The 24,434-nt window shown below is 31.3% G+C and overlaps 1 protein-coding gene and 1 long non-coding RNA gene across 3 annotated transcripts; one reads left to right on the top strand and one right to left on the bottom strand.

The window, feature by feature from the left end:
* The first annotated feature begins 1,259 nt into the window (after positions 1–1,259).
* LOC118058539 (uncharacterized) lies at positions 1,260–12,123 on the top strand. The gene is made up of 4 exons (XR_004689189.2): positions 1,260–1,558; positions 1,699–1,746; positions 1,831–1,990; positions 11,909–12,123. It is a non-coding gene; the product is annotated as an uncharacterized lncRNA (long non-coding RNA).
* LOC118058537 (phospholipid-transporting ATPase 3) lies at positions 7,641–20,004 on the bottom strand. Of its 2 annotated transcripts, none has more exons than XM_035071241.2 (27): positions 19,706–20,004; positions 19,545–19,610; positions 19,307–19,368; positions 18,285–18,366; positions 18,007–18,117; positions 16,786–16,863; positions 16,530–16,626; positions 15,737–15,843; positions 15,423–15,488; positions 14,275–14,396; positions 14,088–14,172; positions 13,922–13,999; positions 13,703–13,819; positions 13,381–13,530; positions 13,137–13,241; positions 12,472–12,614; positions 12,291–12,392; positions 12,134–12,197; positions 11,829–12,041; positions 11,077–11,242; positions 10,880–10,959; positions 10,546–10,785; positions 9,680–9,901; positions 9,437–9,604; positions 8,542–8,886; positions 8,334–8,440; positions 7,641–8,207 (listed from the first exon to the last, which is right to left on the bottom strand). In XM_035071241.2, the coding sequence occupies exons 1-27, from the start codon at positions 19,880–19,882 to the stop codon at positions 7,901–7,903; spliced, it is 3,660 nt and encodes a 1,219-aa protein (XP_034927132.1). In that variant the 5' UTR covers positions 19,883–20,004; the 3' UTR covers positions 7,641–7,900. The 2 variants fall into 2 exon arrangements, with proteins under 2 accessions (XP_034927132.1, XP_034927133.1); XM_035071242.2 differs by lacking the exon at positions 19,706–20,004 and adding an exon at positions 18,942–19,059 and having other exon boundaries at positions 19,545–19,604.
* Between the last annotated feature and the right edge of the window lie 4,430 nt (positions 20,005–24,434).

Below are 24,434 nucleotides of genomic sequence, written 5' to 3'. Positions count from 1 at the left end.
TCGAGCATAGTTTGTGTGACAAGCTTCCTTCGCTTACTTCCCATGAACAGGTTAAAAAAAAAAAAAAAACTAAAGACTTCAAGCTTGGATTCTCAAGTAAATTCTTCACGACGAGGAGCATTTTGTAGTCCCATTTATAAAGAATACATACAAGACAGCAGATATCTTGTCTCATCGTTTTGCATGCAGAAGCTTCTCCATCTACGATGGTACGTACCTAAGCTCGTCCGGGTGGTCGTTTGGAGTTCCCAGCTCTCCTGGAAAAAAACAAATTACAAAAGGCAAAGCTGAAGTTACTAATAGTACTGGTCAGGATCGACATGCATGGCTGATTACATTAAGAATTTCCGAAGCGATATTGCTTACTTTGACGACAATATCAGAAGAATTTCTAACTCTGTAATAAATATTTAATGTTATAAAACGATGCCTGAGTAGATTAGATTAATTGGCTAGCATATCTGAAGTACTTTCCATGGATGCTTTTCAGCTGGTAGCCATTAATTGTCTGCAATTCCAATCCGTTGGTGCATGTAATTGGACTACGTTTAGTGAAAGAGGAAGCATAAAAAGAGTGAACAAAAGATACCATGAAAATTAGGTCTAAAGGCCTCGTCGATGTGGAGAACAAAATAAAACATCACTTAGCTTTGAATAAACAAGTTTCTGGGTGACGAATGGAATAAAGTGAAGAGACAAAACTCCATTTGCTTTTAATCTGTAATTCTAACTTGTTTAATGTTTCTATAATCCTTGTTAATGACTAGAGATCAATGTAACAGTGAAGAGCATATCTATGTACATATCTTATCAATAATAAAAGTATAAATAAATAAATAAATGATTCGTACTCTATCTTTACAAACCTAACTTAATTCTCTCCTATTTTAGAAAATATATAGCCTTGATAAATGAATAATCTTTTTGTTAAATAATACCTTTAATTTGTTCGGACCCAAATATTAAATTTAAAATTTAAATAATATCTTAATTAATAAATAAAATTTTATAGGGGTTTGGCTATAGTATATAGAATAATTACTAGGATGTTAACCAAATGATTTTTCAGAAATAATTAATAAATTATGATTTACTAATACCAAAACATATATAGTACTAGCTAGCTAGCTAGCTAGAAACGAAAGTTGAAAAATAAATGAATAAACACAGGAAATTTAGAAAAACAGAGAGTATCCATGCACGCACAAAGGGCTATAATTAATTAATTAAAAACGTAATTTCAGCAAAACAATTGCTATATATCATGGTGCACCTGTTATGGATAGGATCTGGCCCGTTAGGAACCTTTCTCTTGTTCATCACGAAGTTGAGATCCAACTCGGGATTGTAAACGAGCTTCTGATCTCTTCCTATCAGCTCCTCGTGATGTTTGAGATCATCTTGAGCAACCCTATCCAGAACGGTTTGCGTCCTTGTTGTCATTTTGGTCGCTCCACTTTCCAAGGCCCCAACCAGCAAAGTCAAGACAAGCATCACCGTCGCCACTGCCGCCAGCAACACCTTGAAAGGCAAAGAGCAGCTACCACCACCCATATATGTAAATAATATATATATCTTCTCTTAATTTATCCCTATATATATATTTTTCTTTCTTCAAGATGCCTATATAGTACAGATGAAGAACAAATCACACTAGGATTACTCTTGCATGATTGCTAATTTGATTCATATGGCCAGGCCTGGAAGAGAAGGAGGAGCTGCGTGAGAAGCAGGAGATCGAGTGGGGTAAGGCAGGAATTCTTCTATTTATTTAGTTTTTTTTTTTTTGTTTTTTTTCACTCGTTTGTTTCTCACTTCGAGGGTGAACAGGGTGGGTTTGGTGTTCTTTATAGGTTTGAGCGATTCTGTTGCCCTTCCTTTCTCGAACCTTGAGATAGAGAGAAATACTAGCTAGCTAGGCTGGTTTCGAACATTACAAGGAGGGAAAGTATGCCTTCACTTTATAGCTTACACTGATACTGACGATAAGGTACCAATACTCTTTAATTTCCTTTTGCTTTTCGTGTTGGTTTTTATTTTATTTATATAAACACATACAATTTCTTGACATGATTTACGGGCGAGCGATTACTTCTAAAAATCAAACCACAAAAAAGACTTTATCCATAATATATTTCAAGATTTCCAGTCGATTAAAAATACAAATATTAAAATTCGAACAAAAAAAGTACACTCTCTTCTTATAAATTGGTCCCTTGCTTTGCCTCGAAGTGTATTTTCATGCACAGCGCTAGCTAATTGGTCCCTTCATTAATTTGCTGCCATCCCTTGCGTACAATCGGGAGAAAGGAGAGACCATGAGGACGCTCGGAGCCTGTGTGCGATGAGATCGAATTTAGATGCCATTGGTCTTGGACAAAGGACATGTGCTGCATAGTGACATAAATCGTCCTTCGTTACGTAAGGGATCGAGTAATAGCATGTCTCGGAACGCCAGTATTTTTTAAAATTATTTTATATATTAATATTAAAAATAATTTTAAAAAAATAAAAAATTATATTTTTAAATAAAAAAATTTAAAATCATAATCACTATCATATTCTTCAGCATCTTATTATATAAAATATTATAGAATAATAACAACCACGATGATAGTGTTAATTATTATATGTTATTATGGTGAAGTGCTATTTATAAAATATTCTATAAAATTTCATGAATTAAAAATATTAATAAATTAATTGAGTTTAAAAATTCATATTGGACTAATTATCATGCAAGGTATTTTATGAAAAAATAAATAAAAAATATTCAAAAATATTTTTTTATAAAATATTTTACACAAGATAAAGTAGTTGCATGGTTCAAAGTATTTTTTTACTTAGAAATGTATTGAAATAATATTTTTTTATATATAAAAAAATATTTTTAATATCAATACATAAAACAATCTAAAAACATAAAAAATAATTTTTTTAAAAAAAAAAAACATATTTTATACTTCGTTTTCGAACAAACTAAAAAGCTATTGAAAATTCTATTTCCCAAGTGAATCTCAAAAGTATTAATCAATAGCGAATATCTCCATCTCTCTCTAAATCTTTCCCATCTCGAGTGTGTGAAGGAATTTAATTTAAAATACTCAACACAATACAAAATAACTTTTTTATTAAGAAAAGAGAGAAAAATAATCTTAATTTCTAATTAAAATGGCTAAATAGAATGATTTCTCATTCTATCTTATATATTAATTTGAAGTGATGAACCCAGCTAGTTCATCTGATTATTATTTTTTATGATATTCCCAGTGTATTTTGTGCACTTAAAAGGAGGAAATTAACCAGTTTTTGTATCGCACCTAATTACATATTCTGCAAGAGTATATAATTATTAATTTATACTATTTGACCACAGAAGAGAAACTGAGGCTTTAATTACCAGTAGAATTGAAAATCACATACATGTAATAATAATATCTACAGCTAGAAGTTCAAGTGCTATAAAATTTAAGGTTATTAAAAATTTATTTTATTATTAATTTTAAAATTTTAAAAAATTAATTAAATATATGTAAGCTAATCAAGATATCTATGGTTAATATATATACACAGACACACCACATCTCTTTTCTATTCGTTTGGCATTGCAGCCAAACCGGCTTTTCACCAAAAATTTAATTATTATTTTTTTTTGCTAAAATTGAGTGCGGTTTGTACTTTTTGGATCGTTTTGATGTGCTGATATCAAAAATAATTTTTTAAAAATGAAAAAAATATTATTGGCATGCTTTTCAGCACGAAAAGCTATTTAAAAAACAACCGCTACCACACTCCAAACAGTTTGAAATTTTTTAAAACTCAGCCGGCGTGGAATATATATATATATGCCTGAAACCACTCAGGAACTGCTAAATTTAATACGTCTCTGCACTCCCTTTATTTAGAAGAATTATGAAAATATATCATCTTAAGGGAATATATTAAATTTTCTAACTTAATTAGATGTATAATTCATATATGAATATTTCGTTTTGAGAATTAAATATTTTTCCATATAGTTTTAAAGACTGATCTATATATTAATCTAGTGTATTTTAAGAAAATAAAAATTTATATTTCAAGCTTGAGAAGTTGAGAAATTTTTTTAATCACCGTGCTAATTTTATGGGTTAAAAAAATCTAATAAAATCAATTCAATTCTTTTGATTGGAGAGAATGTGTGTGTGAGTGTGTCGTCGTATATATTTAATCATAAAGTATTTTCGTTTCAATTTTTTTTTCTCTCATTAAAATCTAAGTTATTTCTAAGTTCTAAACATTACTATTCATATTCAAATTTATGCTTTGGTGAAATTTTTTCATTATTATGATCTCTTTTTAAACCCAAACTTAAAATAAAAGGAGATGAAGCCATGGGGTGTGGGAATATATTGCAAGCTCACTCGATAAGGCTAAAGCATATAGCACATTTTGTCTTATCCATACCATTTGAATCTCACACTAGAAACAAAAAAGCTGTGTTTTTTCGAAGAATCCAATGCTTCACTGAAGCGTAATATAGCTAGCCAGCTTCTTCTTGAAGATAATGGGTGAGCGATCTGTTATGTTTAATAATTCACTGTTTAAGTTCCTGTTTAGATCATTATTTTTAAAGTTTTTTTTATTTAAAAATATATAAAAATAATATTTTTTTTATTTTTTTAAATTTATTTTTAATATCAATACATCAAAACAATCTAAACACACTAAAAAAATAATTTAAAAAATATTTTACACTACAAAAACAAACAATATCTAAATATCAGCTATATATATGTTGCTCTAACTTCTTTTTTTAATTATTATTAATGTGAGTGTCCGAATTAACTTATACATACCTCAACTAATTTTACAGGTCTTAAAGTTAACGATCATGTAAGTCTCCAGTAGCTATCACATTAATAATCACAAAGCTTAAATTTAAGATCATATAAAAAATTCAATTTTTTAATCTTAAATTCTTATTACTGAAACACCTATTATATCATTTACCGCTCTAACTTCTTCCATATATAAAGCTTCCATGAGAAATGATGGAAAATGCGCCTCCTTTCACCATTTTCCTTTTGAATCAAGCAGAATAACATTTGCATTCCATTTTCATTATACGTACAGATTAAGTAGTGGTCGTTGTGTTCTGTATTGAGAGAGTATTTTGCATAATTTAAAGTGGTTTGCTGCATTTTTAATGATTCCATGTGTAGAAGTTTTCTCCAATTCTTTGAAAATGTATTGTAAATTTTCAATCTCTTAAAAAAAATCATATTAATTTGTATATAATCAATACTGGTTTCATCTGTCGTTATTATAGTTTTTTTTTTTAATTTATGTGATGCTATAACAATATTTATTTATAAAATCTATCATGTTTAAGTTAATATATAATGTATTAAAGTTACAATTTTGTAATTTAGCAAAAACAAATCAGTTAAAATAAAATTAATTCATAGATGCAACGTATAATCTAGTACTTCATATAACAACAACAAAACGCGTGTCGATAAATTATTCAATATTTTAAAAAGGATGTATTTTCCTATCTCATATAAAGGTGCAATCTATAAATAGCTAGTTTTTTTTATGATAGGCCTCTTTTTTATGTATTAGATGTAAGAGGAGAAGTACCGGTATATTTAATAATTTCTTAATGCATTATTATTCAATTAATTATTAACAAAAGCTTAAAAAAATATTGTAACATCACCTCACACGAAATTATTCTTTGTAAATTTTTTTTGTTTTTATCCTAATTTTTTTATTTAATATTTAATTTATTAGATATTAGGCTTCATAATTTATTTTCTATATAGAAATCTTCGTCTCAGAGTCACAAGTTTAACATAGATTAACATGATTAACTTCGAGTTTTTGTTATTTTTTTATTAATTTTTTTTCAACATTAGATTAATTAAAAAATTAAATCTTATGATTTGTTTCGATTTATTTTTTAATGTGGTTATTCCAGTCTTCATGACTTTGGATCGTCATTTTTACGGGTTAACTAAAATAGACTTGGTTTGTTTTATTGTCTTTTTTTTTAGATTGATTTTTTTTTTAATTTCATCATTCAATAATGGATAAATTGGAAATGAAGCTTCATAATTTGTTTTAATTTTATTTCTATAAGGTTATATTGGTCTCATGACCTGAGTTACGAGTTTAACATGCTGACCTGAGTTGACTTTGATCTTTTTTTTTTATTTTTTTAATTGATATTTTTTTCAATTACATCCTTCAATATTAGGTCTGCTGGCAAATTGAGCTTTATAATTTATTTTGATTTACTTTATATGTGGTTGTTATCATAGCTTCATGACTTAGATCATGGATTTAAGTTAACCCGATTGATTCAATATGTTATCATCTTAATATTTTTTAAAATATATATCATTTTGAATTATTATTTTTAATCAAACTATATTTTTACTAGTTATTCAAGTTATTTTAAAACCCCTCAAGTTAACAAGCCATAATTGATCAATTCCCACACTATTTCAGTTTTTTTACTAGGAAAATAATAGTAAAACCTTGATTATTTTTCTACAAGATGTCAATCCCGCGCATGTCAACGATCTATTATCTTCTAAAGAGCAATCGGTGTTCCTTGATAGATGTTTGCTATTTCGACCTCCTTTATTCTACAATGATTTCTTAGCTTGTTCGTGGTGTTGCTTTCAAGAAGTCTATAAGTTTATATTGAGAGGTAAAATACCATTTTTAAATAGAGTTTTTTTTTTAACATTTAGTAACAAATAATCAAAAGAAAAAGATTACTACTAATCTTATATAAATTAAAGTCTTACAAAATGCACTTTTCAAAAATATCAACCATTGGACCCATGAGATGTGTTAATGAAATCCACTTATTTAATGGATAAAATGCCCATATTACTCAATTTGGAGTGATAATATACCAATGGGAAAACCTTAAAAGCAACATGAAAACCATTTAGCTCCTAACATATTACTCCATGATCAATTTAAGTCTCAATTTTTTTTTAATTAATTTTATCTTGAATATAATAATCATTACACATGGTCATTCTTTTATCTTCTTCTTCTTCTCATTCTTTTTTGTCTAAAACTCCAGTATCTAAAAGCCTGCTGCATCTTGAATAATTCAATGGAGTTAGATCAGCCTACAAATAAAAAATGGTTTTTCATTTTTAAAGCACATCAAAACTCAAAAGGTACAATGTTTAAATTTTCAAAACGCTGTATTTCCAAACATTAACAAAACTTAAACTCAAGACTTTAATTTACACAGAATTATTCTTTAAATACTTCCATCCAAAACACCAAAATAAGAGCATATCTGGCTTTTACGGTAACCGTTATATTATTCTGTGAGTGAGATTATTTAACTATTTGATAATCCACTGCTATGTTTTTTTCAATTATAATTACCATTGAAGATATAATTTAAAATGATATTTAAAAAAAATCAAGTATTTTTTTAAGAAACTGGATGGTATGCTTAGGAAATAAATTATCTCTTTGGTAAACACACAAATATCATTTAAAAAATACAAATAAAAAAGAAATGAGAATCAAAATATTACACAATTTAAAAAATATATAAATAGAACTACTAAATAACTTAGTTAAAACCCATTCATACAAGTTGGGAACTAATATACTGAGTAAAGTAAATAGTCCTAGATAATGCTCATTTAGTTAAATTTATACCAATTAACTGTACACTCGTTGCGACCCGAAAAACCTCTAAAGTTCCTCAAGCAGACATATTTTAAGGTAGAACTGAAAAAAGATATGATGAGAACACAACGCGGTTCTAAAAAGACATGACAGATCTAAATTTACAGATTACTAAGATTGACCCCTTAAATGGAACCTAAAAAAACAATTTGTACAATAATAATAAAAAAAATCTGTTCATTTAGTTCCTTCTGGGCATCTTTCGTTTCGACCTCATGCTGGCTCTCCGAGCAACATCCCATGGCTTTTGCGGGGCATGTATACCTTGCTCCGAGGCGAAAAATGACTCATACGCAGGTGATTCAAAAGCAAAGCCACTGTGTCTTGATATCTCTCGTGATAATGGAGCCATGGCATGGCTCGTGCCTTCCTGTGGTGCAAGCTGGCTCCCAACATCCAGTAATCCTGCACTGGTGTTGTCTTCAAGCTCGTGCCTGTGAATTTCCTGAACAATCTGATAATCGTAGGGGAAGAACCATCTTTGAATCCTGTGTCCAAACACACCAACAAACAGTTGAAACAACAGGAAAATGTCCATAAAAGAAGAACCATCTGAAAATGCAATTGGTTCTTAAAAAATACATGAAACTCTTCGAGCTACTCCTGAATCTTACCCTAGATAAATGAAGTCGCCAAAAAGTGCAACAATAGGAACAAGAAGAACCGTGAGGTAGAAATAGAACGTACTCATCAACACGTATATGACGAAAAAAACATTCTCCTACAGTGATTGGAAGGAGGAACGAGTTAGAATGTACATAATTCCATTATCCTAGAGGAGACAGACAAGAGAATTGAAGAGAAGCAAAGAAAAGGACTAACCCGTAAAACAGAATATACAAAAATGAAGATGAACCATGCCAAAATGCTCCCTCCAACACTAATATAATGCCACCTTGTAATTGAATTACATATCATAAGGAGACGCAGGTTGACAGTGATTACAACACAAGTGAAGGCCATCGTGCTGATATCCCATTGTCCCAACATCCTGCCTGATGAATTTTTACCACTGGCACTGGAGGCGATCACAAAGTGATAAAAGACAAGCGACTGATACACAGAAAAGCAAGCCCATGTGACCACAACTCTCCACTTGAAAAAGACATTTCTTATTCCCTCCCTGTACAGTTCAGGGTACTTCTTTGAAAGGGATGCACTGACATCCTGGCAAAACAAATCGAGTTCCAGATATAAATAAGAAATGAAGTGTGTAACAAAAAGTTAAGCATCGCACACACTTTCCTAAATTTGAATTACCTAAGGAAAATCACAAGTCCAAGCTAGCTACGTGCATTATTCAGTCAGCACTAAATTTCAAAATGATGTATTTTGGTTACTAAAGTTTGATTTTCTTAAACATTCAGCTAAAAACAATTAAAAAAAAAAAAAAATTTGGTTATGTTCGGACAATTAAAACCAAATAAGGAGATAAACCAACCAACTGATATTTAACCTACATAAAATAAGAGTTTTTAATTTGAACCTTCACAAAAACCAGAATCCAAATCTAGAATGCCAAAAAATCAAACAAACTGAACAAACCAGTAGTTATTCTCAATTTGAATAGGTATTTTTACTTCAGTTTATTTTGTTTCTAAATATTGAGAATGCCACTAAGTGATTGATTTCACAAACTTAATCCAAAACAACCACATTCAGTTGCATGGCTGATGCGAAAAATTCTTGCCGAATGAGTTTTGAAAGGAAGAAGCACCTTATCAAAAAGCCCAACAATGATCACCGGCAGGGCTGTGAATATGACATTATATAATGACTGGAACCAATCATCGTAGAATCTTTGACCAGAAAAACCAGTTTGAAAGGTGAACCAAAATTGAGTCAAAGTGAAAGTAAGGTTCTTGTAAAAAAAGTATGTGATGACCTGCAATAACGAAACATCAGGAATATTATCGCCATTTAGTTTTCACAAAATCTAAAAATTGGTAGAATCACAGACCTTGCATATTCTAAGATAAGACCATCGTCCATGCACAAGAAGTAAATCTGTAAGATAGCGAAACTGAGCAATTGCAAAATCACTGGCCATCACTGCTTGCATCCCTTCCAACCCACTTATTCCAATACCAATATGCGCAGCTTGAATCATGCTTACATCATTGGCTCCATCCCCTATACTGAGCGTTATTTTCCGAGCACCTTTCTTTACCAAACTAGTTACCTGCAAAATTAATTCAAAGTTGTTGGAACTAAACACCAGGAAATGATTCATATTTCATATTCATAATTACATATCATGTATTAAGGAACAATTACTAGGTGCAGCGTTAAAAAGCTTGGTTTCACAAACTCAAGATTGCACGTTCAAGTCTTGTAAGCAACCACTTCAAGCAATAATGCCTGAGGTAGGACTTTTTCCATCTCTTTCACTAGCACAATACTCTTTTACTTTGGAGAAAGCAAATTCAATTTCAGTGCAACTTTTCAGAAGCTTCTGTCACTCAAGATAGAGCTCTTGCAGACATTCTTGGTAAACTTAGCAAAAGTTGTTCCAGGAATAGCATCTAGTCCGCAGCTGAATCGTCTTGTGTCTTACAGCATTTTACCACCAGTTAGAATGCCAAAAGTAAGGTGTTGACCATAGTTCTAATGTTTTAAGAGTCAATCACATCCATTTTGCATTTGTAAGGACACTATAGGCTTTGCAACTTTATTCCTGATGATAAAATTAATATAATACTTTCTTTTCATACAACATTCTAGGACTTCATTATGGTGTAAGGTATAGCATGAACAGCAAAATTAAAAAGAGAACAGAGCCCAACACAAGCGTCAAATAGATAAATCTTCCACGGGAAAAATCACCTGTGCTTTCTGTAAAGGAGAAACCCGACAGCAAACAACTGAAGTACAATTCAAGCTCAAATTCAGCAACATTACTCGTAAAGTTGGGTCCAATGCATGCATCAAACACTTCCCATCTATAACAAGTGTTAGTTTTGGTTCAGGTGCAGAGTGCAAATAGTGCTGTGCTTCCTCGAGGTACTTTGTCAGTTCTTTTTTCACTTCTTCCTTGATAAAACATGCAATTTCCACTTGGTCACCCTGGAAAACGAATTCAATTAACATAATTGATGAGTTGTTTACAATGAAATATGGTATGCATCTGACAACAAGGTGGCTAAGAAATGCTGCTTACCCTGTTTTCAACTTCTCTAATTGCATCAGTTTCTGAACTGATGATGAACTGTTTCATCTCATTGTTAATCAAGTTGCACGCTTCAGGAATGATATAGCCACAGAGAATTCAGAAAACTGAAGGTGGAAAATAAGGAAAAGCCACACATCTCAAAGACAAAAAAAGAGAGAATTTGGTCCAACAGAATAATCACACACCATAAGCTATATTTATTGCTGTTTCCATCTTGTCCCCAGTCAGCACCCAAACCTTAATCCCAGCTCTAGAAAGAATCTCAATACAAGCTGGTACTCCTTCCTGAAGCTTGTCTTCTATAGCAGTGCTTCCAATCAAAATAAGATCCTTTTCTATAAGTTCTGCAACCTAAGCAAGTTTACAAGCTATATGAGAGGGTGAATTAAAATGCATCCAAAAAAAACGTGGCATCAAGTTTAACCATCTGATGGCCTTGGGGGAAAAGGACTTGTTCACTGTATAAGAATTGACTTGTTCAGGATTCTACCATTCAAAAGTATTTGGCAAGAGTTTGTATGACATAATCTAAGCTCATTGCATTTTTATGCTGCAATAGTTAGAAACCTAACAAATTTCAATTTTCAAACATTCATCACACAATAACAAACTGCACTAGCATCTGGCATCCCAACATACCCTGTAATTTTCTGACTCACATATAATAAAACAAAAATCAGTAAAAATTTCTAGTTATACTACATCAAAGGTTTTCACATGAAAGATAAGACATGTAGCTTTTGATGGCCCCCCAAAAAAAGGCTATGGCAATGAAGGTACTTCTTTCAAAGCAAAATCTATATAATAAGTGTTTGATGCATAGCTTATAATGTGAAAGATAATAAAACTAATGATCATTCATCAGTTTTCACCATCATTTATAAAACACAACCCCACCCATCAACACCAAACAAAAATGTCCAGACAGTATATATACCTCATCTAACTTCGTCTCACGATCTCTGAGAGAAGATTTAGCTTGTATAAACTTCTCATTCCAGCTTTCATATGTTTCAGGACTCAGGTCTCTATAGGCAAGGCAAAGGGTACGTAATCCAGCAGACCCAAACTGTTCCAAATGAGACCTGGTTACTTTCTTTAGATCATCATTTCCACCAGCCAATCTTTCATAAATTACAGTATCAGCACCCTGTTAAAAGCAGGTTTCAGGCCTGGTGTCATTTTCCAATCAAATTCCAATTGTATATCCATCTCATACAACAAATCTTCAGAAAATATTACCTTGCAGTATAATACAAGTCTACCATTTGGATATCGACAAACAACGGACTGGCGCTTTCTTGTGCTATATTAACAACAATTATTACAATTGATGTTAGGGTTATCAAACACGAGCTCCTAAATGGAATATTGGTTGGTAGGAAGGATGTGCATTTACCTGTTGAACTCAAGAACATTCAGAATTTCATAAGCCACATCTTGAATTTTACCCATCTTCTCTGCATGAGATTCACGAACGTATATCATAGTAGTTGTGCGTCTGAGGAATAACCACTATTAGCTTAACAATTATTCACAGGTTTCATTAGCAAGCATCTACTGGTGCAGCAATCACAAACCTGTAGAAGAAAAAACCAAAGTTCTTTGCAGCAGTAACTAAAGCAGCCTCATCAGGAGATGCAGCCTGATATGTAATTTTCTCTGGGGACTCATCTCCTTCAGGAAGCACAGTGTGACAAATAGCAAGGCATCTGAAAAATTCCTACAACAAAAAAGAAGATAAATGACTCGAAACACCAAGAATTATGGATCACAAACATAAAAGTAGAATAAAGAAAGCAAAAGCCAGTGAATCATACTTCAATCCAATCAAGAGGGGAAAGAATTGTAACTCTCATTTTCAAGATCATGACAATTTCCTGGCCAAATTCGTGTGTGGATAAAAGTAGAAGTACAATTATGGCAAACTAGTCTTAGCAATCATTTACTACCATCAACAATGGTTTCATATAATACATAGAGTAAACAATCATATAGAGAGAGCATCCAAGGTACTGTCATATCCATGCAATAACAAACAAAAACTCTATCAGAATACAAAAAAAAAAAAAAAAAAGGGAAAGAGAGAGATCAATTTGATAAGTGACAATAACCTAAACCAAGATCACTCTTTTCAACAAATCATTCCAACTAAAATACACAGAAAAAGGCTCTATGTTTCTAAGAAATACACTCGCATAAAGCAACAGAAATTGCATCATAATCCTGCTGAATAAAGAGCTACCTTGCATGAATCAGAGTTGGGTTCATTCCTCCAAGCTCCTCGCATAAGCCTGTGATCGTCAAAATTAAACCCCTTCTCCTGAATTGCAGTGGAAGATTTCCGCAGCTGTAAGAAATTCAAAAATATTCAGATTTCCTGATTTCCACACATGGAGAATAGAGAAAAGATTGATGGGAAGAAAAACATTTTTTTTCTCAAATATAACAAATTGTGGCTTTTTTCTAAATTAAAAAGCAATACATACTTCTTGAACTTTTATGCCATTCCGCTGAGCTCCTCCCAGCTCTATTTCAGTGACACCAGATCCATAAACCTCTCCTCCAATTGAACACTTAAAGAACTCCATTAAATTTCTTGTTAAAGTGCCGGTTTTATCAGAAAAGATATATTCAACCTGACAAGAGCATCCATTCAAAAAACTTCACAAAGCATGAAGTGAAAAATAACAAATTATATTGTTCAGAATAGCAGTCCTCCATCAAAATACAATATGCATACAAAATTTTCAAATTGATGACTATACTGACAATAAATAAGCTAGCTGGACACACACACTATCAGTTTACCTGTCCAAGTTCCTCATTTAAATTGGAAGTCCTGGCCAATGCAGGGGTGTTAGTTTCAGCATGGTACATATGTAGGTCCTTATTGATAAATTGAGTGGACTGAATAAATTTAATCATCTGAAAATGAATTTAAAATCATTATAAAAAATGGCACATTCAGCAAGAATGTATGTCCACTATACTATAGCAGATGAAAATGATTATATCCAAGATACGTACCTCAATAGAAACATACAAAGATATGGGAATTATTGTCGAGTATAGAGTGATTAGGGTAAAGAAAGTTAGAGCTGCAACCTAGTGATCCAATTAAGAGAGTAAAACCATGAGAAAAGTATGAAGAAAAAGCCAAAACAAAAACATAAATGAAGCAAGCATATAATACCACAAATCGGTTGCTAGGGTTAAACTCTGCAGCCACGCCTTTATCAAGACCTAGATAGTAATACTTCCGGTTTATGAATATGCCACTGCAGATTTTCATGAAGCAGAAAACATTACATATTGCCCAGTTTAAAAGGGAGAGAAATAGCAATTTAAGAAAAAATCTTAAAGGCTAGTAAATACCATACCTCCCAATGGCTCCGATGAGGCACATCATGAACAGAGTACCAAAAAGAGCGAGTATAAGTTTATCAAGTTTCCTCTCCAATGTACTCCTCTTGGAAGGAACATTCATGGAATTCATCATGACCTGTTATTGAACCAAGTCATCATAAAGCATTATGAGTAAAGTGTGAGTAAAGGACACAAAATGGAAGATACCAACAAGTGAGTTTATATGACAAGATTTTGTAGCATTGTAACATAAAGCATTCGCATACTTTGATAACAAAAGTTGTTTCTATTCTTCTAAAGAAAAACTATTCCTAAAAGAAAAGAGTAACTCATCCAGAGGCAAAATGGGGCCTTTCCAGACTTCCAATCCTTAAATCTTGGAAGGTCTATCTTTGTTGTAAAGCCTTTTACCCATCTTCAGCCCCCGGTTTTCTTCATTTCCCTTTGGTCAACGTTGTCTGAAACCCAAGGTTCCATCCAAGAATAAAGCATTCATCAAGAAGGTGGTTCTTAAAAAATGTCAATACTGACAAGTTACAAATAAAAGACCCTGTAGGCTGTAAGGTGTTGTTGCCAAACATTTGCATCATGTTTAAAATTAGCGGGGACTCACATATCCACCTTCATTTTTCATTGCACTGCCTTCTTGTTGGTGGTAAGCATTGATAAAGATTTATTACTCCAACCAAGAGGTTTTGGGGAAGGGAATAAACAGCAAAGTGTTATACACGCCAATTTTACAATATTCAATGTGTCAATGTGCAGTCTCTTATTGAGAATTCTCAAGTATAATTGTCTATTCAAATGTAAGCTTTATTTGATATATGTTTTCTTAGCATTCAACGGGAAAGGTACTGTTCTGGTTTAATATCTGTAGCTTTTCTTTTGTAGGATATTTTCCCCTTTCCCTTCAAGTTGTCTGGTCATTAATAGAATTTACTTTATCAACAAAATGAATCTGCTGCACTCCACATTTGTAGAAGAAAAATAACAAATTAAGTCAGGACCTCCAGTCAACATAGAATTACTTTTCTGAAACCTACCGGGGCTATCTCAATTACCAAAAACAAGGGAATCCGTCATGCATTTGTTAAAGAAGTTGAGATGCAATGTGGGTAAGCAAGGATTAACAAGAACTGCACAGCAATTTGTAATAACAGACCTTTGTTTCATGACCTGTAAAAACAACAGCACCAACAATGTACTCTGTGTTCCTAAGACTACATCCCTGGAAACAAAAAATACATGGTTAACAAGCAAATCCTAGATTAGTTACTTCACCAAAGAGTTACAGGAAGTCACTGATCAAAGAGATTTAAGAAAATGGATATTTTCCATTTGTTTTCTTTTAAATTGAGAATCATGCAGCAGTTAAGAGAAGCGTACAATAATTATAATCTGTCTAATTTTGTGATAGAAAAAGAAGAGGAACATAAATATTAGGATAATGTTTAAGGAAGAAGGATTCGAACATACTCTTAAAAGAACTTGGTTTGGAGAGAGAGGCAATGTTTGCTTTTGGAACACGAGATTTCCCGTGAAAGTGTATAGTGAGTTGTTTGGTTGCTCACACTGCACCTCACCTGCAGTAACAAAAGGAAGACTTGTGGGGTCATTCACGCAAGGTGATTCACGCAATCATGCTCAAAAGGTGGAATTTAAACCACACGGGAAAGAAAAGACAAGGAATATTGCTTAAATGAGAACAATACATAATAGGTATTTGCGATATAAATTAGTATATGGAAACACCTAAAATTATGCAACACCAATCACTATAAGTAATCAAAATAAAGAAAAGATACTGCAAACCAACCACTTCTCATTAAGTCAAGATTGATGTACAGCCACAGGCAATGTGTGAGATATTGGGCTAGCAATTTCAGACATAGCACATATGAATATTGTGCATTGAGCACTAGAATGTGAAAATAAGGAGGACAAGGAGAAAACTAAGTTTGAAAAAACAAATCTTCCAAAAATATGATAATTGAGAAGCTTAAACTGACAGTCCATGGACATTGAAGGACACCCTATCTAGTCACTAATTTTCATTCTCCAGAAGACAATCACTGCCTTGAAAAAACAGAAGAGAGAATCAGCAATTGACATGTTCCTTCCAGCACATATTAGCTAATTGTGAGTTATATGGTCTGTGCAACGACTTCTTGACATTATTAATGAAAGTTTCCTAAGCACATAATTCTAAACCTTAAGCATGTAAAAACACCCAGATGCATATATTTGTGGCCTACAAACCCAAAATAACCTTTAAATTCAGCAGCTTTCTCAGGAGTCAAGTAATCCCACGTCCTTTCTAGTGCCTTTCTGATCTTCAAATTTGTTTCCCCATCCAAATTTGCAGTCTGAAAACAGAAGGCAAATTAAAGAAAATATATGAAAATATAAATATTACCAGCTGATCAGTTCACATTTTCAAGTCTCAAGGCAATATCGATGAAATAATGAGACCAACAGAAACAACAATTATTATAGTAACTATACAGAGTATGGTAAAAGAAAACCTCAACGTAGCAGACACCGTCTGCATTTGTACTTGCTAGGAAAAGCAGATCTGCAGGAAAGAATCCATCCTGCTTAACCTGTAATCAATGCAAAATAAAGCTATAAAAGAACAGATAATGAGAGAGAGAAGCTTTCATAGAAATTTTTACAGATAGTGATTATAATGACGGCAGTTATTTTCCATACAATATGTATAAGGTAGTTGAGTCAATCTTGAATCGCAAATCCTAATAAATAGTCAACATAAATCAATTCATCTTTAAAAATAGAAGAGAATTGTGCTTCCATAAAATGCATTTCCACACGTCTCTTACAGTTCGCACAGTCAGCACAACAGCAACATGGTGACAGACTATTTATAACAGTCAGAACTAGCCAATAATTTCACTATTGTCAGGGAACAAAATGGTTAAGGATCCAAAATCTGTATAGCCTTATCTATTCACCTTTGACCTGTAGCTGCATTACAACATCACTTAAACCAACCACTACCACCAAAAGAACAATAACAGCAGCAAATAAACAAAGAGAATTTAAGGGGGGGGAAGCCAACAATAATAACGTATCCATAAAACACTCTCCAGCTGTATGGGTTTTGCCTAAGATGCTCCCATTTAGCAGATTTATTTCCCACAAAAGTAGCAACTTCTTAATGCTCAAACAGCATTACTTTTCATTAGGTTCCCAAATTCCACCTTCCAATAAAACTTAAATCCCAAAACATGACAAGCCTACCAAGCAGAAGCTAACAAATAATATAACAAGATGTGCTAAGCAAAAGCACAAGGAAAGTTTCGTTTTAAATACACTCCTCTAGTAGTTACAATAACAAATAGCAGGTAAAATGAAAATGATGAAAGCTGATGTTATAAGGCGATGTAGCAACATTACAAAATAAGTTACAGAAGTCAAGGCAGGGCCAATAATAAGGAAGTTATGACAAGCATCCCTAAAGAAACTCTGAAAATACCATAAAGAGGATGACATCAACTACCAGAATGTTCTTCAAAACTTAATCTAGTCCTAAAGCACATCAACATCCAATGGAAAATATAAAATTACAGCACACAGAAGCCTTTTAAGGTCCAGGGACCTGTACCCTACACAGAGGGGTTGTTACGGGCTCATGGACCAAACTGCACCCATTTGAAGGGATAATGAAATTAAATATAAAGAATTCATCTTTACAGTGAAATAACAACAAAATTAACCACACTCACCCGGATAATGTCTCCAACCTGCAACTTCTTCCAGGGAACAGCCACCCACTTCTCATCTTGCAACAAGTCTATAAGGGTATTGTTAATTACCATATCATTCTGAAAACGCTTCTGTTGAACATAATTAAGAAACAAAAGAATAGGAAGTGAGCATTTCTCCCGACACTAACATTAACAGTGAAGAAGACACTAATGTAATTCACTCTTAAAAACATCATTCTGAAAGAGGAATTGAAAGACAAAGCATGAAAACCACAAGAACCATGAATAACACTCACCCAGTCCTCAAACGCCTCCTTAATGAGAGAGACAAGCAGCACCAGGGTCAGAGGGACAACATTTGTCACTGGATTAACAGGACTGAACAATCAAAAAAACTACTTAAGTACAGTGTGTATGCATATTAGATACTAGAAAATGTAAAAGCAAGGATTAAGAAAAATCTTGAGGATAGTTATCAAAAAGTGCAACAACCTCAGCAGTATACAAAAGGACATGCAGAATCTTAACAAAGAACAAACAGCTTTCAATGACATTAAAAACAACACTCAAAAAAAGCTGAAATGCTAACTAAGGACAGAGGATCAAAACTTGTGCAAAGAAAAATGAAAAAAGTCCCACATCTGAATTGAAGTAAGCTAACTGCTTCAGAAGCTTGGTTACGCAGGTGCTTTTATAGTTATTTATAATTTTCATGATTTTTTTAATTTTAATTGTTTGTAACCGTGCATCCAGCACATGACTTTAAAATATTGGATGTCTAGGATTAGAAAGTTTTTTTTTGGAGTTCAATCTAGGGATAGAATTAAAATTTTTAATAGCGAACCTAGTATAAACAATCTGTAAATCAGATTAAAGCTATTATTCATCAATAAACTTGAGAAACTTGGGGTTTTATTAAACCCTGAATTGAATTTGCAGTTCCAGCTTCTTACCTCCTTGTTTGTAGCCCTAATTCTGTTGCTCTATTGCTCTTTTTCTCCCTAAACTATGCCACTTGGAGCATATCAAGCAAAAGCCATAAATTTACAACTCCCATGAAGTAATAACACACTACAAGTTTAAAAGTAAAAATCTGCCAAGTCATACAACAACAAGGAGTAAGAAACAATTCAGCAAACGCTAAGAGAAAATCCTTTCTTTGTATCTCTATAGACATACATTTACGTGCGTAATCCTGAACGAACTACAAGTTAAAATTGGGTTCAAGATACTCGCCTAGGGCATTTTCAGGAAAGACTTTGCGCAAGCTACTAGCAATGCAGGTCTATCTAGAACAAGTTTGAATTATGATACATACCTGATTGGTGTCATTGATAAGATCGAGATCATGAGAAAATAACAATTCGCCACCCGCCTGAACTGCCAGTGTTAAAAAAAACACAGAATTTTCAAGAATCAAGATAACCAAAAGGATCAAACGAATCAACCTAATGACTCTTACACTTGAGAGTAACAAATTACATTATATATTCTAAACCCTACAATTATTAAACTTGAAACTGAGAAATGCATTAAGCCATGGAAATTATTATTACCTGTTCAAACAATCCTTTGGGGAAAAAAGTAAAGAAGTTGTACTTGGTAGTTGATATTGAATTTCCCTGGATATTATATCATATATTAAAAATAACAATTAAGTTAAACATGACATAATATAGATATTTTGATGATTAAACAAAGAAAAAGCCAAACAGACCTTGAATCTGACACGGAGATTGGCGTCGCGATCATTGCAGTAAATAGTGCGGTGACCAGGGGCTTGAGGCTGGACATTGCCGAGTGTTGCAGTCCGAGAAGACATCCTTAGACCAGAGCTGGAATCGCGAGTCGGTCTCGATCTGGAACCCCTCGCCCTTTCCCATCCACCGCTCATCTTCTTTCACCGGTCCACTTTTTTTTCTTCGATTTTTTTCTCAGCAAGAAAATGTGGAATCCAGAGGTTCCGTTCGGTTCATAGAGAAGCTTCCCTCCCCCTCCCCCCCCCCCTCCCCCTCTATTTGTACGTATGGTCGATGAAACAGAGAGGGAAAAGAAAAGAAAATACCTTCCCCTCCCTCCACTCCTCCTTCGATTCTTTTTCGTATTTATTTTGGCAGTTATTACATGACACCGCTTTTTCTCGGTTTTTACTTTTCATTGATATTGATTGATTGATTAGTAATTAGTAGTAACTATTTAGTATTTATATTTGAAACTATTTATAATTTAGTCCTTCGTGTTTGAAAATCTATAAGATAGTCTCTCCACTAACCATAATTGGTGGGATTGGCATTGAGAAAATGATATATCCAGTGCTTATACTTATTGGAATTTTATAATCAAGTGTTTCTATTTTTAATTTTTTATCTAGATGTCTGAACTTTCCTTTTCTAACCAAGAGCCTTAACAGAATATAGCAGAGATACTTGATTAGGAAAAAAGAAGAAGTTAAGACACTTAAATTGAAACAATAAAGTAGAGGGACTTGATTAGAAAATTTTAATAAGTATATATACTGAATATATCATTTTCTCGATCGGCAATGGATGACGTGATGGTTTCCAGATAAAGACACGCGAATGTTGGATTTTTTTGCCATCTTTTTCTTCAAAAAATTAGGATAGGAAGTTTCCAAGAAGCTCGGGGGCGGAAACTCGTGTTGGACGGCGCCGTTTCTATGACATCTCGTTGCATTTTCAGTTGGTCAGTTGTATGCTGAGTCTGCTGACCGTGCGACATGTCCCCATAATCAGTTGTGAAGAGGAAGGGGGGGGGGGTTCAGCTACTTATATCAGAGCTTTTGAACAGATGGCCCGCGTTTATATTGTTAAGGATGCGTTTGCCCGTGTTATAAAATGTGTATTTGGAATTGTGAGTGTTTTTTAAAGTAAATTTTTATTTGAAAATATATTAAAATAATATTTTTTATATTAATATATTAAAATTATAAAAAATATTAAATTAAAAATAATTTTAAAAAATATCCACACAAATAAAAATATATTAAAAATATCAACTCATACTCAAAACATATTCCCACCAAGAAAATTTGCTGATTTGGGGGCATGGCTTGGATAGGGATAGTGAAAAACAAAATTATCAAAATAATATTATTTAAATATTTTATAAAAAAAAAAAAACATTATTTAAGAGTTTTTAAACCAAAAAAAAACTTAAAACCCTGATTGAATCAACAACCCGCGGGCCGAACTTTTAGAGCATGTTTGGAAGTGTGATTGTGATTACTTTTTAAAGTGTTTTTTCACTTAAAAATATATCAAAATAATTTTTTTAGTTTTTTTAAATAATTTTTTTATATTATCGCATAAAAAATATTTAAAAACACCAAAAAAATATTAATTTAAAGTAAAAAAATAAAAATAAAATTTAATTTTTTTCAAAAACACTTTTAAAAGATAAAAACAAACAAACCCTAATCAGTTTCACCATCAAATTAAGTTTTATAACCATAATTTGACATTTTTAACATGTATATGTATGTATGTGCAGATATATTACATTTCATTAATCCTGTCTTTCTATTTCCTTTTTGTCTAATAAATCCACCTCTATACTCTCAATCCATTTATAAAATTATCCGTTTCTTTGTCCATTAAGAAAATTTACAGTGCCTGTAAAGTAATTAATAATATCATATTAATTATTTTTCCATGCATTACAAAAAAAAAAATCGTTTATTTCCCGTCATAAGCAGACAAGTTTTAATTATATCATTGACCAAATAGGGCTCCTTACAGTCAATCAAGACTAGATTAAAAAGAAAACAACAACAAAAAAAAAAATTGTGTAATAAAAACTAAGGAAACAAATTCATACTTTGTTGCTCGTCTGCGTTCTTATATTTAATTAATTTTAATCATAATTTAAATGCATTGGAACAAAACAATTTTTTTTTATTGTTTTGTGAGAAAACATGAATCTCACATTGAGTTGATAAATAATTTAATTATTAGATTTATATTATCAACACATTATCAAATCTCTAAAACATTGAGCGAAATTGCTATAATTAATTAAACACATATAGCAAAAAACTATTTATCACTACACTTAAATTAATTTTTTTCTTCCTTTGAATAAAAAACAAGAAGCCTTAGTTTCGGGGTAATTTAGTTCTTTTTCAATAGTCAATTGATCATTAAAGAATTATTAAGGATATATATGTATCTTTCTTGTTTTTTCAGAATAATAAAATAACAAATTTACTCTCAAAAAAAAAAAATATATATATATATATATATAAAGAATTAATAATCAAGGAGTATTTATGTCTTTTGATTTTTAGAAAATAATAAAAATACATTTTTTCCATTAAAATCAAAAAACAAAACTGCCCAGGGGCATTTTCATCCTTTTGCATGTTTTTTTCAATAGTCAATTGATCATCAAAGAATTATTAAGGATATATGTATCTTTCTTGTTTTTTCAGAATAATAAAATAACAAATTTACTCTAAAAAAATATATATATATATATATATAAAAGAATTAATAATCAAGGAGTATTTATGTCTTTTGATTTTTAGAATATAATAAAAATACATTTTTTTCATTAAAATCGAAAAACAAAACTGCCTAGGTGCATTTTCATCCTTTTGCATGTTTTTTTTCTTTTGTTAGTTGCGCATTATTGAAGAGCATTTTAGTATTTTTACATTGAATAATTAATTTTTATATTCAAAAAAGTATCCAAATGTGTTTTTCACGTGCCAAAGCATGGCAGTCGATATCATTTGAGTAACACATACGACATTTTCCTATGACAAAACCTACATTTACATTGTGTTATTCGAAGCTTTGTCGTGTCTTTTTCCTCCCGGTGCAGTATATTATAGGTGAATAGTTTAAAATTGGTAGTCGGTTTTTTTTGTCATCTTTTTTTTTATCTTCTTCCTCATAAAGTACAAATTGGTCCGATTTGTGTTTTAAGCATTTCAACTTCAATTCTTATTTTATTTTATTTTAAATTTTTATTCATTATTTTTTTATAAAAGTTTTGATTGTATTTAATTTAGTCATTCGACTATAACTTGCCATATTTATTTTTTCAAATCCAATCCTTACTCTTTGATTTTTTTTTTTTGCTTGGCTCATTTGTTAAATTTTTATTGGTTTTCAATTTCATCATTTGTTAAATAATTTACAGTGTATTATTTCTTTCAGATTAATCCTCATTCTTTTGATTTTTTTTTATTAAAGTTATTTTTCTTTTCAATTTAACCCCTTAATCAAAAAAAAATTTGCCCTCTAATTTATTTATTTTCATCATCATTCTTTTTATTATATTTTTTTGTTTTAGATCATTTTGTGTGATTAAATTTTTTTTTCTCGATTTCATCATTCAACGTTTGATTTATTGGAGATTGAGTTTTGTGATTTTTCTATTTATGGTGCTTCTTGTTTAATTATAATAATCACGAGTTTGAAAAATTATCGTATGTCGATATCCTTTTTTTTTGTTTATTTTCTTTTATGATTCCATCATTTGATATTATTTTTTTATTTAAAAAGAAATATTGACTTTGTGATTTTTTTTTAATGTATTTTCTATTGAGTTATCTCAGTCCAATAACATGCACCTTAAATTTTACATGTTAACTCAGGCTAACTCAATCTTTGTTATCTAAGCCACATGTCTATCATATCAAATTGGGTTTGATTCAGGCTATTTGGTTTTGTCTATTTTTTTTTCAAGTTTCATACCTCAAAATTCTTTTTTTCCAAATTACTGTGATTTAAAAAAAAAAAAAAAAAAACCTTGTCTGTTTAAAACCTTTTTTTTTTTTTTTTCATCTAGCTAAAAAGGAATCAACTTATTAAAGCTGGTAAGGTCTGAAACCCAAGTTTTTTTTTTTCCTCTTATTTCATTTAAATGCAACTGCAAACGCCTGCACTATCTTTGCTTTTTCTTATTTTTTATTATAATTTTGACTTTGACTTTGATTTTAATTGACACCTTATTTATTTAACATGTATTTGTTTATTTTATGTTTTAATTAATATTCCTCCTCTGTGATATTTTATCTTGGTTGTTTAGCTTTTTTTTTATGGAATTTTTTAAAGTTGTTTTGTGTGCATTTAATTTTTAGAGATACTATTCTTATTCATTTATAATTTTTTGATGGATGAATTTTATTTTTAAAAATAAAAAAATATTTATTTCTATATATTATTTTTAATATGTTCAATATTGTATGATTTTTTTTCTTTTATTTTATTCAACCTGGTTTCAAGTGTGTATCCTTTTCTATTATAATTTTATTGAGTAAAAGATTAATTTTAATAAATAAATTTAAAAAAATAAAACTGGATAAATATTCTATGTTATGAGATCTAATATTTGAATTTATATCATCTCTTAATTTTTCTAGTTTTGTTTTTAGTTATCGTTTATTATCTTTTTATTTATTTATATAAAAATAATTA

Source organism: Populus alba, chromosome 8 (assembly GCF_005239225.2).
Source record: "Populus alba chromosome 8, ASM523922v2, whole genome shotgun sequence".
In the NCBI taxonomy this organism is placed as follows: Eukaryota; Viridiplantae; Streptophyta; class Magnoliopsida; order Malpighiales; family Salicaceae; genus Populus; species Populus alba.
The sequence above is the reverse complement of the archived record's forward strand: the minus strand, read 5'-3'. Positions and strand labels throughout refer to the sequence as shown.

Bases quoted from the DNA above. Each gene is read 5' to 3' on its own strand.
- LOC118058537 (XM_035071241.2), bottom strand. From the start codon at position 19,882: ATGAGCGGTGGATGGGAAAGGGCGAGGGGTTCCAGATCGAGACCGACT. The intron at 13,820-13,921 runs GTACGTATCTTG...ATTCATTTTCAG, and splicing joins CTTTGTATGTTTCTATTGAG to ATGATTAAATTTATTCAGTC. The intron at 9,902-10,545 runs GTGATTTTTCCC...TTAATTTTGCAG, and splicing joins CTCCTTTACAGAAAGCACAG to GTAACTAGTTTGGTAAAGAA.